The sequence below is a fragment of the Mustela erminea genome, chromosome 7 (assembly GCF_009829155.1).
Source record: "Mustela erminea isolate mMusErm1 chromosome 7, mMusErm1.Pri, whole genome shotgun sequence".
Lineage (NCBI taxonomy): Eukaryota > Metazoa > Chordata > Mammalia > Carnivora > Mustelidae > Mustela > Mustela erminea.
Window position 1 is genome coordinate 34,895,703 of NC_045620.1, and position 14,906 is coordinate 34,910,608.

A 14,906-nucleotide genomic window follows, 5' to 3' on the forward strand; every position below is an offset into this window, starting at 1 on the left:
CCTATCTGAGTCCAAATTTCATTGTGGCCATGGCGGTAGCATCTTTCTGTCTCACAGGTTGGTTGTTTAAATCAAGCCAAGGTCATGGTGGCTGATCCACATGAAGCACTTTAGAGAACCATACCCGCAGAGACAAAGGCCAGAAGAAAGGATTATGGGAACGTGATCTTTGTATTTATATTTTCAGTGCTTTCTGAGGTAATATTTTTGAAATGGGAAATAAATGTTAAATAGGAAAGAAAGAGTGATCCGAACACACCAACTACCTCATTAAAAAGCAGTTCTCGCCTCTGTTGCTTCCGGAGGTCCATCTTCTTCACGGCGACTTGTTTCCCTGTATGTTTCTCGGTTGCAATGCACACGATGCCGGTTGACCCTTCTCCGATCTTGATAAAGTTGTCCAAATATTCCCTGGGGTCTCCTGGGCTTACCACCAGCTGTAGAGCAGCCCGAAACTGTTCGTGGGACACCCTGGAGGGCTGCTGGTCTGAAGAGGAGCCCCAGCTGGGTGGGGGGTAGGTGCTGGATGAGATACTCAGGGAGCTCAGGTAAGAAGCCGTGGAGATGTACTGGGAACTGGTCTGCAGGGAGGGGTGGTGGTACAGAGTGGCCTTGTGGTACCCAGATGGGTACTGGTGGCTGCTTGAGGAATAGCCTGCTTTGCTTTGACTTTGAGGTAGTTTGGCGGGGCCCCTGGGGTAGGTGTCAGACCCTGACAGCGGAGGGCTGAGGACCATCTGTGCTCGATCGTAATCCACCTGGGAAGACAGACACAGATGGAGAGGATTCACATGCTAGATCTGAATGCTGCAGTGAGCCAAGCCACAGCTGGCCTAACTGAAGAGCACCGTACACGAGATGGTTGTGGGTGATGCTTGCCTTGTGAGGTCCAAGCTTGCTCTTGCTTCTAGACCCTTTACCTACCCTACAACCTCCCCATTCAGCCGCTCTTTTCTCCTTTCCCTACTAAAAAATCCAGAAGCATGGATGCCTGGGTAGCTCAGTTGGTTAAGTGATTAGCATCAGCCTTCGGCTCAGGTCATGATCCCAAGGTCCTAGAATCAAGTCCTGCATCAAGTTCTCCCTCTACTGCTCGCTCTGTTTGTACTCTCCCTGTCAAATAAATAAAAAATAAAATAAAATAAAATCTTAAAAAAAAATAAAAATCCCCAGAAGCAGACTATGAGGCCTGAATTTAAATGCAAGTAGTGGAAGGTGATTCCAGGAGTTATGAAGTGAAGACACAGAAGGGGAAAACCAATGAACGGTGAGTCATTGAGTGTGATGGCTAATTTTTATGTGTTATCTTGGTGAGGCTATGGCATCTGGTTATTTGGTCAAAAACTAGTCTAGATATTACAGTGAAAGTATTTATTTACTTTTTAAAGATGTGCTTAACATTTAAATCAGTAGATTTTGAGCAAAGCAGATTATCCTCCATAATGTGGGTAGGCTGCATCCCATCAGTTGAAGGCTTTAAGTGGAAGGATTAATGTCATCCCCAGAGGAGAGACTCTGTGTACACATACACATCCCCTTACTGGTTATCTCTCTGGTGAACCCTAACACACACAGCACGTCATCAGTCAAGCAACTGGAACCGAATTCCACCAGGTAAGCAACCACTCTGGGAGACTATGTTAAGCATGTACCTTGGAGCTGTCCCATCTGAGGGGCCAAGAGCTGGGGTATTTATGAACTGCCTCCCTTCAAAACATTGTTTAATACCTACTTCCATGAATATTAATTTCCTGGCACTTCTGACTTCCCATGTCCTGGGCTGAGCAGGCTCCAGTGGGTAGTGACAGAATTTCTCAATCTTGGTACCATTAATTCTGGGGTCCAGATAATTCTCTGATGTTGGTGACATCCCTGTGTGTCCTGGATGTTCAGCATCATCCCTGGACTCTACCCACTAGATGCCAGTAGCAGCCACTTCTGCCAGTTAGGACCAGACACATTGCTTGAGACGTTGCCAAATGTCCCCAAAATATGGGCAAAATTGCTCTTGCCAGAGAACTACCACCTTAGACAAAGAAAAGCAATGTTGGCAGACAGAAATAATAGGTGTATGAAGGGAAAAGGTTGGGGCACCAACTGTACCCACTGCTCCTAGGAAAGGACCTTCTCCACTCAGGTGAAGCACAGGGAAGTTTTAGTTAAAATGTGCCTTATCCAAGGTGTTATTTGGTGTTTGGACCCTATTTTCTTTTTTAGGAATAAGAGATCCCATCTGTCATTAAAGGATGTTAGTCTTCAGTGAGAAATCTCGGGGGTAGAATGCTTTCCCCATGCCTTTGAACTCATATACTAGAGGGGAGTAAGGGCCATATACATCACCTAGCAGGTATAGGTAAAAGGGAAAATATGACTCCCTGTGCTAAGCAGCTTTTCAGTATGGACTATATGGTAAACACATGCAATGTTCTCATCAAATAAGTGGAACTATAATTGAGACTAGCCAAAATTTGCAGGAGCATGTGTGTGAAAGCCAATTTGGTCATCCCTCGAAAGGATTCCGGCAGAAAACATTCTACTCTAGTTATGAAGACTGGATTGAGGGAACTCAGAGGAGAATAGGGAGGGCAGGCAAAGCAGGGATGGGAGGAGTCAAGTGAGGGGTTTATAGAACACTAGGTGTACATTCCAGCAATCACTCCCTGGGAGGGATCAAGAAGGACCTCTGACTAGCTCTGGAACAACTAAGGTGACATATGGTAAATATACCACATCATAACACATTAACCTCTTTGCCCAGGGCCGAAGGCACTAATCAATCACTACACTCCTGTGTGATATCCTGATGACAACACGGTGCTGAGTACACAGAAGGTGCTCAAAAAGATTTTTGACTGGACTTCAGGCTCCTTATTAACACAGTACCCTAGGAAGTCTCTACAGCTCTACTGGGATGTACATGAAATGACATGGACATGTCTCCATGCCCCATCCACCTCAAGGATCTAGATCTACTCTAATATGGTAGCTACTGGCAACATGAAATAAATAAAAAAATAAAACTAAAATAAAAATTTGCATCCTCAGTCATATTAATCACATTTTAAGTATCTAATAGGCATCACATTGAAAGCATAGATACACAACACTTCCACCACTGCAGAAAGTTCTATTGGGTGGTATCTTTCCAAATAAGCCCATTGTTCCCATGTAGTACATTCATTAATTCATTTAGTCCACAAATTAATCCTTGAGCTACTATTATGTGCTAGGCATCATTTCAGGTTCCACGGGAAGGTCCAGTGATAATAAAAATGGATGGTATTTGTGCCCTCATGGGGTTTATATTCTAGAGAAGGAGACATATAATAACCAAGAAAACCAGTAAGTGTATAGTATGCAGTCCAGTAGTAATAAAGATATGAAGGGAAATAGAGGAAAAGATTTAAGATGAATGAGTAGAAATCTGGCTGACTCGAGGGAATAGGAGAGGGGTCGTCTGGGCAGAGGGCACACACAGGATTCTAGGCAAATACAGGCTTCATAAACAGCATAGGGACTCTTCTGGTATGAACGATGGCCAGAAAAGAAGCCAGAGGGATGATCATGTAGGTCATTGCAAGGGCACTGGTAGTCACTCTGATTAAAGTGGGAACCACTACAGTTTGCTGAGAAGAGAGGAGAGATATGAGCTTGATGTTGATCTCTGGGTGCTAGAGGAGAAGAGACCTTTGGGGCAAAGGTAGAAACAGGGATGCCAGTTAGCTTGTTGTGGTCAATGTGAGTTGAGATTAGAGAGGGTCCTCTAGTTGGGATAAGAAATGCTGGGGCCTATGGTAGGATCTGAAGATAGAGCTGGCACGATTTTTGGTGGATTGGATTAAAATGTGAAAGGAAAGAATCAAAGATGACTCCCAGGATTTTGGCCTGAGCAACAGGCCATTTAATGGTCTGAGGAGTAGCAGGGCAGGGGTAGGCTCATGAAGTGTGGCAATCAGCCTCCATCCAAGATAGGGTCTGAGGATCCTTGTGTCGTCTCCTCCTACACCATATTAGGCTCCTCTGTGGGATCAAAAGAATACAGTGGAAGTGACAGCCAGTGCCTTCTGGGACCAAGAAAGATATCGTGGCTCCACTGCCTTCTCTCTTGGATCGCTTGCTCTGAGTCTCTCCTGTTGTCACGTCATGAGAACACTCAAGAATCTTACAGAGAGGCTGAAGGGCAAAACCTCCTGCCAAGAGTCAGAAACTGAAGCCTTCCTCCAACAGCCATGTGAGCCATCCTAGAAGTGATCGTCTGGCCCCAGTCAAGCGTTCAGAGGACTAGCTCCAGCAGGCATCTTGACTGCCACCTCTTGAGAGTCTCAAGGCCAGAATCATGCAGCTAGTTTAGTCACAGAAATCTGACCCAAAGAAACTATGTGAATGTGTATTATTGTTTTAAGTCATTAAGTTTTGTGATAATTTGTTTCAGAGCAAGAGGTAACTATCGCATGGTAAAGCCAAGAATTCTGGCTTGGCTGTGTTCAGACTGGGAGAACTATCAAGCATTCATGCAGAGATGTTGCTGAGGGGACTTAGACATGCTTTGAGTCCAGGAAAGAGCTGAAACTAATGCCATGCACCTGGGAGTCATTGGTGAGAATCATACCGTTAGTATGATAGTTGGTATTAAAAGCCAAAATGCTGCATGTGTGAGAGAAGGTTCAAGGACCCCAACATTCAGAGAACAGAAAAAGCAGAAGGATGTTGCATAAAGGAGCAGAGAACTGGCCAGTGATACAGGAAAGAAACGAAGGGGCTATGGGGTCCTGAAGCCAAGGGAGGAATACATTTCAAGAAGAAGGAGTAATGAAGCCATTTGGATGCCAGAGAGAAGTGAAGTAGGATGGGATATATCAGTCATTGGACCTGGCAATATGGCGGCCGGCGAGAAGAAGGCAGGTGTCTCAAGCTCCTGCTCCAACACACAGCATGAACAAATGTCTATTCCATGATCTGACAGCAAGAGCTATACACAGTGGGCTCCTTAACATTGTTGCCATGGCACTGTTCTCACTTCTGTCCCATTTACTGGCTCCCAAGTGACAGTGCAGCCCTTCCCAGTCTGGAGAACACCATCATCTACTCAGGTGAGCTCACCAGTCAGACAGCCTTGCGCCAACGAGCAGCAACCAGCAGGAACCAGGCTACTGCAAAGCCAGCGCCCTGTCCTGATTGTTCAACAGAGAACACATGCTTTTGAGGGACATACATAGGGTTCAGTTCTGACTCTGACAGCTTTGTCAAATCACTGAGCTGCTCTGAGCCTCAGTTTCCTTATCTGTAAAACGAGAATCATAAATACCTCCCTCATAGGGCTTTAAGGAGGCTAAACTGTGGCAACCCAGAGTGACCTGGTGTCTGAGAAAACAGGCTCTTGGTTCAAAAACCTTGCTGGCCATTTACCAGTTGCATGACATCAAGCAAGTTATTTCAACTCCTGTGCTTCAGTTTTCTCACCTGTAAAATGGGAGTCATCACAATAACGATGACTTCTTTAGTCACTTTGAGCTCTATAGGACAGAACACACATCAAAAGATTTGCATAATGACTGGCCAATACATTCAAGGCTCTGGTATCATTATAGAAAGTCCTTAGCAGAGTGGGAATGTCAGAGAAAATAAAGAGTAAAATATTATTTTCAAACCCAACCAGCCAGCATTTATTGAAGATAACGTACCGGTAGCATATGTATTCCTAAACACTAGTCCTCAAAACAATCAGAAAAGGTGCTTTGAATTATAATATATTGAAGACCGCATTATAATTAAGATGCTGTATTTGGAATGACACTGAAGTTTTGCTAAGCCCCTGGATCTGGGCTACACACAGGAAAAATGGGGGTGTTTATGTGAGGTGGAGAGGGGGGAAGAAGATGTCAGTGTAAATTAAACAACTGGGTTCTTCCCTTAAATTAACTTTGAGATTAGCCAGGCCCAGGCTAATTACAAGGCCAGCATGTGGGGCAAGTGGGGGCCATGACTTTTATTTCTGAAAGTATGTCCTGGGAGCTATCACACGCCAGCATCCCCCAGTGTCTTCCGTGGAGGATTGGCGCCTGTATGTTAAGCGAAATTGGATTCATTCCCCACAAGCATGTATAACTGATCTCCGAAGATATATTAAAAATAAGGAAGCTGTATCCAGGAGGATTCGCAGACATCACTCCACACTGCCTCGGGCCACTTTTCTTCTTTACCAACTGTCAGCAGCATTATCAGCGTCTGCTCTTGGCAGCCAGTGTGTGGCATAAAGAAGAGGAGCCTCGCCTGCATGAATGGGACCATTTCCAGTCAGAGAGGAAAGGCTGAGTTGTTCACTTGGGAGCTAAAGGTCTTGGAAAGTAGGTCTTTGCGACAAAACCTTGCTCTTGTTTTTCATGGCTGCCAGTAAGAGGCACAGACTCAAAGAAATAATGATGGATGAGGAAGAACCACTCTCATGAGGGATCATTGTTGCAACCAAGCTTGAGGTGTACCTACGGAAGGAGAATTGACTGCCTCCCCATTGAGAGAACATGGGGTCCTCCCTCCGGGCTTCCATCTGCTCAAGGAGAAGATGGCAGACAGATAGTTGACTTTGGGAAGGCGAAGGGGATGAGTGACCCTGTTCAGGCCCCCCAAGTTGCTGACTTACAGCCCTCAGTTGGGTCTTAGTGACCCAACTGTGGGTTCCCTGATGGGATTGCTAGCCTGCATATTTGTGGCACCCTCATTCTTTTTCTGAGAGCCAAGAAGGGGGAAATTTGTCCCATTTAATTGTTGATAAAATGGAGGTTCAGGGAGGTGAAATTACTACCTACCAGCAATCCAAGGCGAATGGCCCCATAACCCTAAGAAGATTGTGCAACCTAGTTCTTCTGCTCTGGTCTGTCCTTCACTCTCAGGGAGGGTGTCTAGATGTCCCAGGTGCAAGGCACACTGGCATCACAGGCCTGGTTTCTTGCCTGCTTTGGCATTTCTACCATTATCTGTCACCTCCTCAATCTGTACTATCAAGGCTGGGGCACTCACTCCTGGAGAAAATGCAGGAGCATTTCACTGGGAGCCCAAGGACGGCCCCTTTCATTTACCAACTGCTCTGTTAGGAGTCTACCCTTGTAGGAGTGATATATACGAGTGTTAATTCTATTTGCCACTCGTTGAGTTCTCAGCACTTTATATATGTGAATGCATTTAAACCTCAAGTTAAACAATGAGACAGGCCTCATAATTGTCCCATTTTACAGATAAGGAGACGGAAGCAGAGAGAGTTTAAGCAGCTCATGCAAAGGTCCCAAAGCTATTAAGAGGCGGGAGTTGGGATTAAATCCAGATAATGTCATTTCAGAACTTGGGCCTTTGATATGTTCTCAGACTTATCCTTCAATGATAAGAAGGTAGACATGGTCAGGACAGAGGTGGGCATGGTGTGGAAAGAAAACTACAGAGCAAAAGTCTGGGTAGGGTGTTTCCCTGGGGGCTCAGCTGTCTTCTGGGGGCAGCTGGGAGCAAGATACAAGAAATGCAAGGGCCAGAAAATGATGAATGATAATGCCTGGCTGGGGGAGCAGGGTGGTAAAGGAAAATTAAGTTGTTTTGTTTGAACAGTCTTGCTTTAGAGGAATCAGTTCCAAATACACAACAAAGAAATAACCATCACGGCAAAATGAGCTGATCATCTATGTACAGAATTTATTGCTTTCATTTTCACGTTGGCCAAACCAGAACTTTGTGTTCAGATATAATAATGCCCTTTCTTCCTCTAAGAAGCAAGCAAGCCCAAGCTTTCTTCCATAACAAGGCCTCCTGGCCCTCTTACGTGGCTCTTAAACAGTTCTAATTATTTCATTGTCCTACTCTAAATCATCATGATATCCTATATTTGGAAGTAGGTGAAAAAATCTGATGTATCCATATATGCTGTTTTGCACAGACACGCACCAGAGTTCATGCATGTAAACACAGGAGTAAAACCCGACCTGTGTGATCGTTTTTACAACCTGACTTTCAAATATATTCTAAAAAAAAAAAAAGAAAAAAAAAGGAAGAGAGATTAACATTTGGAATATAGTTTCTTGAGATGGAGGTAGGGTTTAATCATTGAGTGAAACCATAATATAGTGAAGTTGGGCCAGCGAGAGGTACAGATATTTAATGAGCAAATCCAATGGACCTCCCACCACCCGCACCATTTCCAAAATATCGATGGACAGACATGGTTCACCTTTGAGGACTTTATCACAAGGGCATGGGATGGGGACTGGAAGCAGGGGTAGGAAAGTCACTATGCAGGAGGGAAGACAATAAACACGAGAAAGGCATTCTTCCCACCCCCACCGCCCCCAAGAGAATAGCCCGGGGGTTTTGTGAAAGAGTAACTTCGTGGAAATGGGACCAGGGCCTTTCAGGGGATTTCCATATGGCGAGATGTAAGCAGAGAAGACCAGGTCCTTTTGCAGTTTACCCCCCATCCTGCCGAAGGACATAGTGGCAGTGCTCAAGGGCCACTAATAGTCACCGAAAATCAAATATAGTCTGAAAAGGACTTCTCTCTACAAGAATCTTTAAACGTACGAAAAGAACATCTACGCAGTCTTGGTTTCCCTTCCTCCTTGAAACGGTTAATCACATACATTGGTAGTTTAGTTTCCATTTTTGTTGCCTTTTAGCATACGATACCAAGGCGTTCTTTAAGAATGTGCTTTTTCAAGTCGAGTCAAACCCCATAAAAAAATAACGGCACAAAACAAACAAAAGGCTCTATGATCTGGGAATAAATAATCCGGGGCTAACGACTCAGCTGGACTACCTTTCCACAATGGGCACCAAGTCCCTGAGGATGGGGTCAGACACAGGCTTGCGATGTATCAAAATTATAAATAATTATAGCAATGAATTCATTTAATCAATCAATTTCACCAGTGGTGCGCAGGGGTGGACGGGGCATAAAACTCCACATAGCTATCAATTGCTCCGATTACAGCTGGCTGTCAGCCAGAATTCCCCTGATCCATGTTCGTTAAATGCACATTAATCTGAATTTGGCAGTGTAATCAAGGACCTAACTGAACTGTGAAATTGAATTCTGCAGTAGAACATCATTTGACCATTTTATGCCAAGGCTGGGGGAAAAAAAAAAAAAGATTTGGTTGGGGGGAGGGCGAGAGAAAGAAAAGGAAAAAAGGAAAAAAAAAAGATCCTGCTGCAACATCTATTTGTCACAGTGGCCTTCTGTACTGGTGACAGGGAGGCTGTGGCGAGATCACGCTGGGCTGGTGGGGGTGGGGTGGTGGTGGGGGAGGGGCCCGGTGAGACTGTGTCCCCGCGGGAAGGATCGGGGCTGCAGGATGCTCCGTGAAAGATGGCGAGTCTCTCTTTCCACTGCCCACAGAGCTACAAGGGACGGGAGGTGGCTGTTGGCAGCTGCTTGAGCGAGGTGCTCCAATCCACCTTTTCTGAGTACAATAAAGCAGAGACTGCTCAGCTCAAAGAGGAAAAAACCAGACTGCGTGTTGTTCACTGTACATAAATCAAACGTGGGATAAAAGTGAATCACAGGCCCCTACTATCTGAACAGGAAAAGGACATCTTAAATTGTCCTTACTTGACTCAAAGGGAAATATATGAAGACCAGCCTCGGCTTTGGGAAAGCAAAAGGACTGCCTATAAGAATTCCAGAGAGAATCTGTAACTAGCTTTCTCTGCAGGGACGTTTTAGAGGCTGGCAATTAGGGGAAAGGGATTCATTCAGTCCTGTGTCTTGAATATGTATTTACTCTCCTGTGTCCCTCTGGCTGTGTCTTGCTGTGCCGATTCTCCCTGCTGTGGGCAGGACTGCCACTGATGGGGGCTGTTCCCCGCCTGCCCTCAGGTGGGGGCACATTGCTGCATCCTCTTGGAACAGTGGCTGCTACTCCTGCTGGAGGCGAGGCTTCAATGCGTGCCCGTCCACAGTCAGTCTCCTGCGAATTACTTATTTTCATTTACTCAATGGAGTGGCCCTGTTTCACCGATGACAAAGGGACACAACGCACGCTATGAGCTGCCATTTGATTTTGGTTAAGAAAGGCAAGCAGCACGCGCTGTCACTGCCAGAGAACAGTGGTCATGAGCCAGACCTCTGGGGACCTAAAGAATCAGGTGTCTGCTTAAGGTTCTAATGCGGGGGACTTGAAAGTAGCTTAAGTTCTGGATAGTCAGATGCTGGCTGGATTTCCAAATTGCACGTAGCAGACAGCCATTCACCATGTTTAGTGTTTGGCAAGGAACTCTCCCAAACCGTGACGCTGGATTCCTAGTTAGGCATGTAGGAACTTACACCTTGTGATGTGAAGTTGGAAGAGTTGTGCTTTTCTTCGCCTTAGAGAATATACGGCAAAAGGACTCTGAGAGAGTCTGGACATGTGGCTTATGACCTGCACGTGTAGGCAAAGCCTAGTTAAAGAAATGAATGGGGGGGGGGTGCCTGGATGGCTCAGTGGGTTAAAGCCTCTGCCTTCGGCTCAGGTCATGGTCTCAGGATCCTGGGATCGAGCCCCACATGGGGCTCTCTGTTCAGCAGGGAGCCTGCTTCCTCCTCTCTCTCCACTTGCCTCTCTGCCTACTTGTGATCTCCGTCTGTCAAATAAATAAATAAAATATTTTATAAAAATGAATAGGTCTGCGCTCAGTCAGCAGGCTCAAGCGTACATGTCTCTTCCTCCACCTCTGGACTGGTATGTTCAATTAACCACCGCCCCCCCCCCCCACTTGCTTTTCCAAACTCAAAGAACGCATCTTCTGTTCAAGAGCAGACGACTCAGACCTGAGATCTGCCCCTGCCTGCAGCAGCATGGGTAGGGAGGGATGGTGTCTGTATCCCTGGGGACCAGCTGCCTGCTGCGGAATATGGTTCAAGTACATCAGGGCCTCTAAGACAGCCAGGACAGATATTGCCAGGTCAGATTAATTTCATTTTAATTTGGTAATGGAAAACTCACTCACAGTGACTAAAGCACAATTTACTTTGAGGCATGAGAATATTTGCGGGAAGATTTGTCTATTCATACGCAAAGGCCCCGTGAAGCCTGATAGAGGGACTAGTCTTCGAGATGTTCTGAATCACCTTGTTGGATGTTTTCAGGTTTTATGAACCTTAAGGAATATCCTATAAAAGCCTATATGTAAAGAAAAAAGTAGAAATAATACCCATGGTTCTGTTAAGTGATTAGCACTTCTCTCTCCCTCCCCCACTCTCTCTCTTTCTCCCCGCCCCCCGCCCCCCGACCTCTGATTTTTGCTGCAGCCCATAAGATTTCATAAGTATTGCCATCTTGTGACCCATTGGGCCCTAAGAGGATCTCAGCAAGAGTTCAGCTGGGATAAGGAACTGCAGTTTTGTCCCTGGACCTTGGCTGAATCTGGGTGTGCAAGTGCCACAGAGAACAGTGAGTCCTTCAATTACTGGGGCAGGAAGGCTGAGCACACCACCTCAGCTGCTTTTTCCTTCCAGGGAAAGCAGAGTGACAGCTAAGCAGTGAAAAGAACCATTGCACTGGTGACCCCAGAAGAAAGATCTGGGGAATCGTGCCAGTTTTTCTTACACCCTCTATCTTTGCTCAGATCCCTTTAATATGTCCTCTGTTTGGGCTGTGCTGGGATGCAGCACTGGTCACTTGGCTGCCCGGGACACAGGGGATGGTAGGCGTAACATGGAGGGGTTGGTTGGCAAGAACCTTCATCGTAATGACAGATGTAGAGTTATGGATGGTGCTTCCTGCTTGAATGCTGCTGGATACTCTGCCCTCTCTTAACATCCGGGAACTCTGAGAACTTCATGCCCATTCTAGCAGGTAGAGCAAGCAGTAGGGTGGTGGGATTGGGGCCCTCAGGCTAGCTCACTGAGGCATGGCGGGGCCTTGAGGAAGTCACACAGCTACTCTGGCCTTCTGGGACCCGCATCTCTGAGGTGAGGACGGCAGAACTTATTAGTCTATACAGAATGGCTGTGAGGTCAAAGTTACCTGGAACTTGTTCTCAACATATGTTGAGAATATGTAAAATGTTCCATGGATGGTGTTAGCAGATATGGGGACATGTTTTCCAACCAGAAATGCGTCGGGGAATCGGGGCTAACACTGAGCGTCTGCTGTGTGAGGACTCCTTTACATTTACTCCTCTTTTTTCATCTGTAGAAGAAGGTCAAAGCAGTCACGGAAACACTCTACAGAGGAGGGAATGGAGGCACACACAAGATCCTACAGCCAGTAAGTGTGTGAATCCAGCGAACTGGATTCTAGAACTTGTGCTCGTAATGTCTTCTGTAACGGGTGAGAACATCTGGTTGTCATTCAGAAAACGGAATAAGACCAGCAGTCAAGGTAGAGTGAATGCGTATGAGTGTCTCAGGGAACTTCACTCTTAATGCCTCCTTTCTGGCCTGTGGTCCTAGCTTTTCACACAGACTGGGTGAGGCTAAGGAGCTTCTCAGAGGATTCCCCCTCACTGAGAACAGAGAGAATCAAGCACATTCCCTGTGTGCCCCAAATCTGTCTGTGACTCATCACCCATTCCTCACCAGCGAGATGAGGGCTGCCTGTGGTGTGTACATCTGGGTCCCAAGGCCTCATACCCATCTTTCTGGTCCTCAGTTTTCTTCTGGGGAAAAAGGAATGTTCTGGAATATACAGACTGTGCGGTCAGATGGACCTAATTTTGGGTCCTGACTCAGCTGTCTGCCTGTAAAGAGCTAGCCTCTGAGTCTCAGCTTTCTAACTATAAAAGGGAGATGATCTTCAAGTCTTCCAGCATTGCCGTGAGGGCTAAATCGCGGAGTGCTTACAAAATCCTTAGCTCGGTGCCTGGAGCACAGTAACCCTCAGCTTCATGTCACAGCTGTCTCCTGTCCACACGCTAGACCTACAGATTCAGGTGTCGACAGTGTGCATTCATAAATAGACTACTGCTAATTATTAACTTATTTAACCCTCACACAACGTGATTATTCCCATTCTATAGACAGAGGAGTGGAGTTTAAGCCATTTACTCACCCAGGTTTAAGCTGGGGGTAGTTTATCTCTAGGACCTACACCCTTGAATGCCCAAAAGTACTTGCAAAATGGTTAGCTATGGAACAGTGATTTCTCAGCTGGGGCCAGCTTTGCTCCCTGCTGCCCCATAGGTCATTTGACAGTGTCTGGAAATAACCTGGATGGCACAGGAAGGGATGCTACTGGCATGCAAGGACAGAAGCCAGGGGCGCTGCTTACCCTCCTCCAGTGCACAGGGCAGCCGCCTACAAGACAGAACCATCAGGCCCAGCATGTCCACAGTATGGAGGCTGAGAAATCCCGCTATTGAGTGGGACAGGACCACACTCCCCAAGGGAGCTTCATGGCTGCAGGTATTTAAAGGAGTTTGCAAGGTGAGGTGAATGCAAAGGCTATTCCTGGGCCACTGGGGATGTGTCTAATGTCTGGCGTAGGGGTTGAGCCTGGAGAGATGGATGCCAGCTCAGCAATGAGCTCGGATGACTGACTGGGCTGTTTCTGAGCCCCTCCAATCCCCTAGATTCCTCAGAGGTGCAAAGCAGGCAAGAGTTCCTGACTTCCAGGACTACGAGGCTCAACAAGGCAACACGTGTGTCTGGCACACAGTGAGTGCTTACTGAGCTGGCAGAACTGTGATTACGCGGGGGCAGGGGCCGGGGTGGGGGTGCTTCTCAGGGCTGAAGCCAGAGCAGGGGACGGATTGCTGGGTCAGCACCAACACACGCGAGCTGGCGGCTGCTGGCTCCCTGGAGAACAGTGGAATGAGCAAAATCAGATGCCCAGTGACACTGTCTCTAGCCAGTTTCCCTCCCTGTGAAGCAGACTTGTCTGCAGGGGACGGTGGAAAGCATCCTCTCTCCACATCAGGCTGTTTTTATAGTTGTGTGGTGTGGATGGATTTTGTTGGGCTTCATTTGTCGCCCGAGGTTTTATCTGCCCAGCCCTAGCCCCAGACATTCAGAAGTAGGGAGATAGACGATACCTACAGGTTTATAACATCCTTGATTCCTGTCTTGTCAACGGGAAAATCAGGTAGGTCGACAGCACTGGAGGAGTTTTTCCTATGGGTTAATGGTATTTTCTTCTCCATTAGTCCAAAATAGAAAACTGGTGTCTGTCAGTCTCTTTCTCACTTACGCATACCCATCCCTCCTCATTTTTGCTCTGTCTGGAGACCCACACAAACTACATGCTTTCATGGATTATCTGAGATATGAACATAACCCACCAGCCTCTAGGACTTTCCATGAGGCACAAATTATCTGAGTCATGATCTCTATATCTTCCCTCAACAGAAAATCCAAATGTGATTGGTAGATTTTTAAGAGTACAGCTCTGAAGTCACAGGCACCTAAGTCTTTTTAGAGAGATGTTATATTTTTAATCAAGTAAACATTTTAATTACTAACGTGTCTCTCACCTCCTACCCTCCCACTAATTCTGCTTGTGATTTTCTCATGGGTCTCCTGTGAAATGGAACAGCAGCTTACATCTTTGGAGCCCTTGATTATGAGGGCTGAAAAACCCTTGGTAGAAGTACCCAAGGGCTAGTATATTATTTTTTTTCTGAGCCACAACAGTTTCTGCATTGTTTCTGCTTTACGTATTTCTTTTCTGAGCCATAATAGTTTTCTGCATTGTTTCTGGGATTAACAAAACTAGATTTCAGAGCAGATCTGCTTTGCCTTATATTTGGAAGTCTGTAGGAAGAGGGATCTAGCAAGGAATGAATCAAATTATCCCTTCCCTCCAACCTCTTCCTATTCCTTTACTTAGCCTAGAGTTCTGGTGGTCACTGGGGGCTCTCATGGGTTTTAGGGGCAAATGCGATTGAGCCCCTTAAATAACATATGCCCACATAAAGGGAAAAATGCAGGACTAGGAGAAAGACCAGAC

At 46.3% G+C, this 14,906-nt stretch overlaps 1 protein-coding gene across 4 annotated transcripts in view; it reads right to left on the minus strand.

Annotated features, from left to right (window-relative positions):
• PAK5 (p21 (RAC1) activated kinase 5) overlaps nucleotides 1–14,906 on the minus strand; it is a 291,608-nt gene that overhangs the window by 23,293 nt on the left and 253,409 nt on the right. For all 4 annotated transcript variants that reach the window (XM_032351407.1, XM_032351406.1, XM_032351408.1 and 1 more), the window contains one exon: nucleotides 267–758. In XM_032351407.1, coding sequence (XP_032207298.1) covers nucleotides 267–758 — 492 coding nt within the window. The remainder of the gene's footprint in view (nucleotides 1–266; nucleotides 759–14,906) is intronic.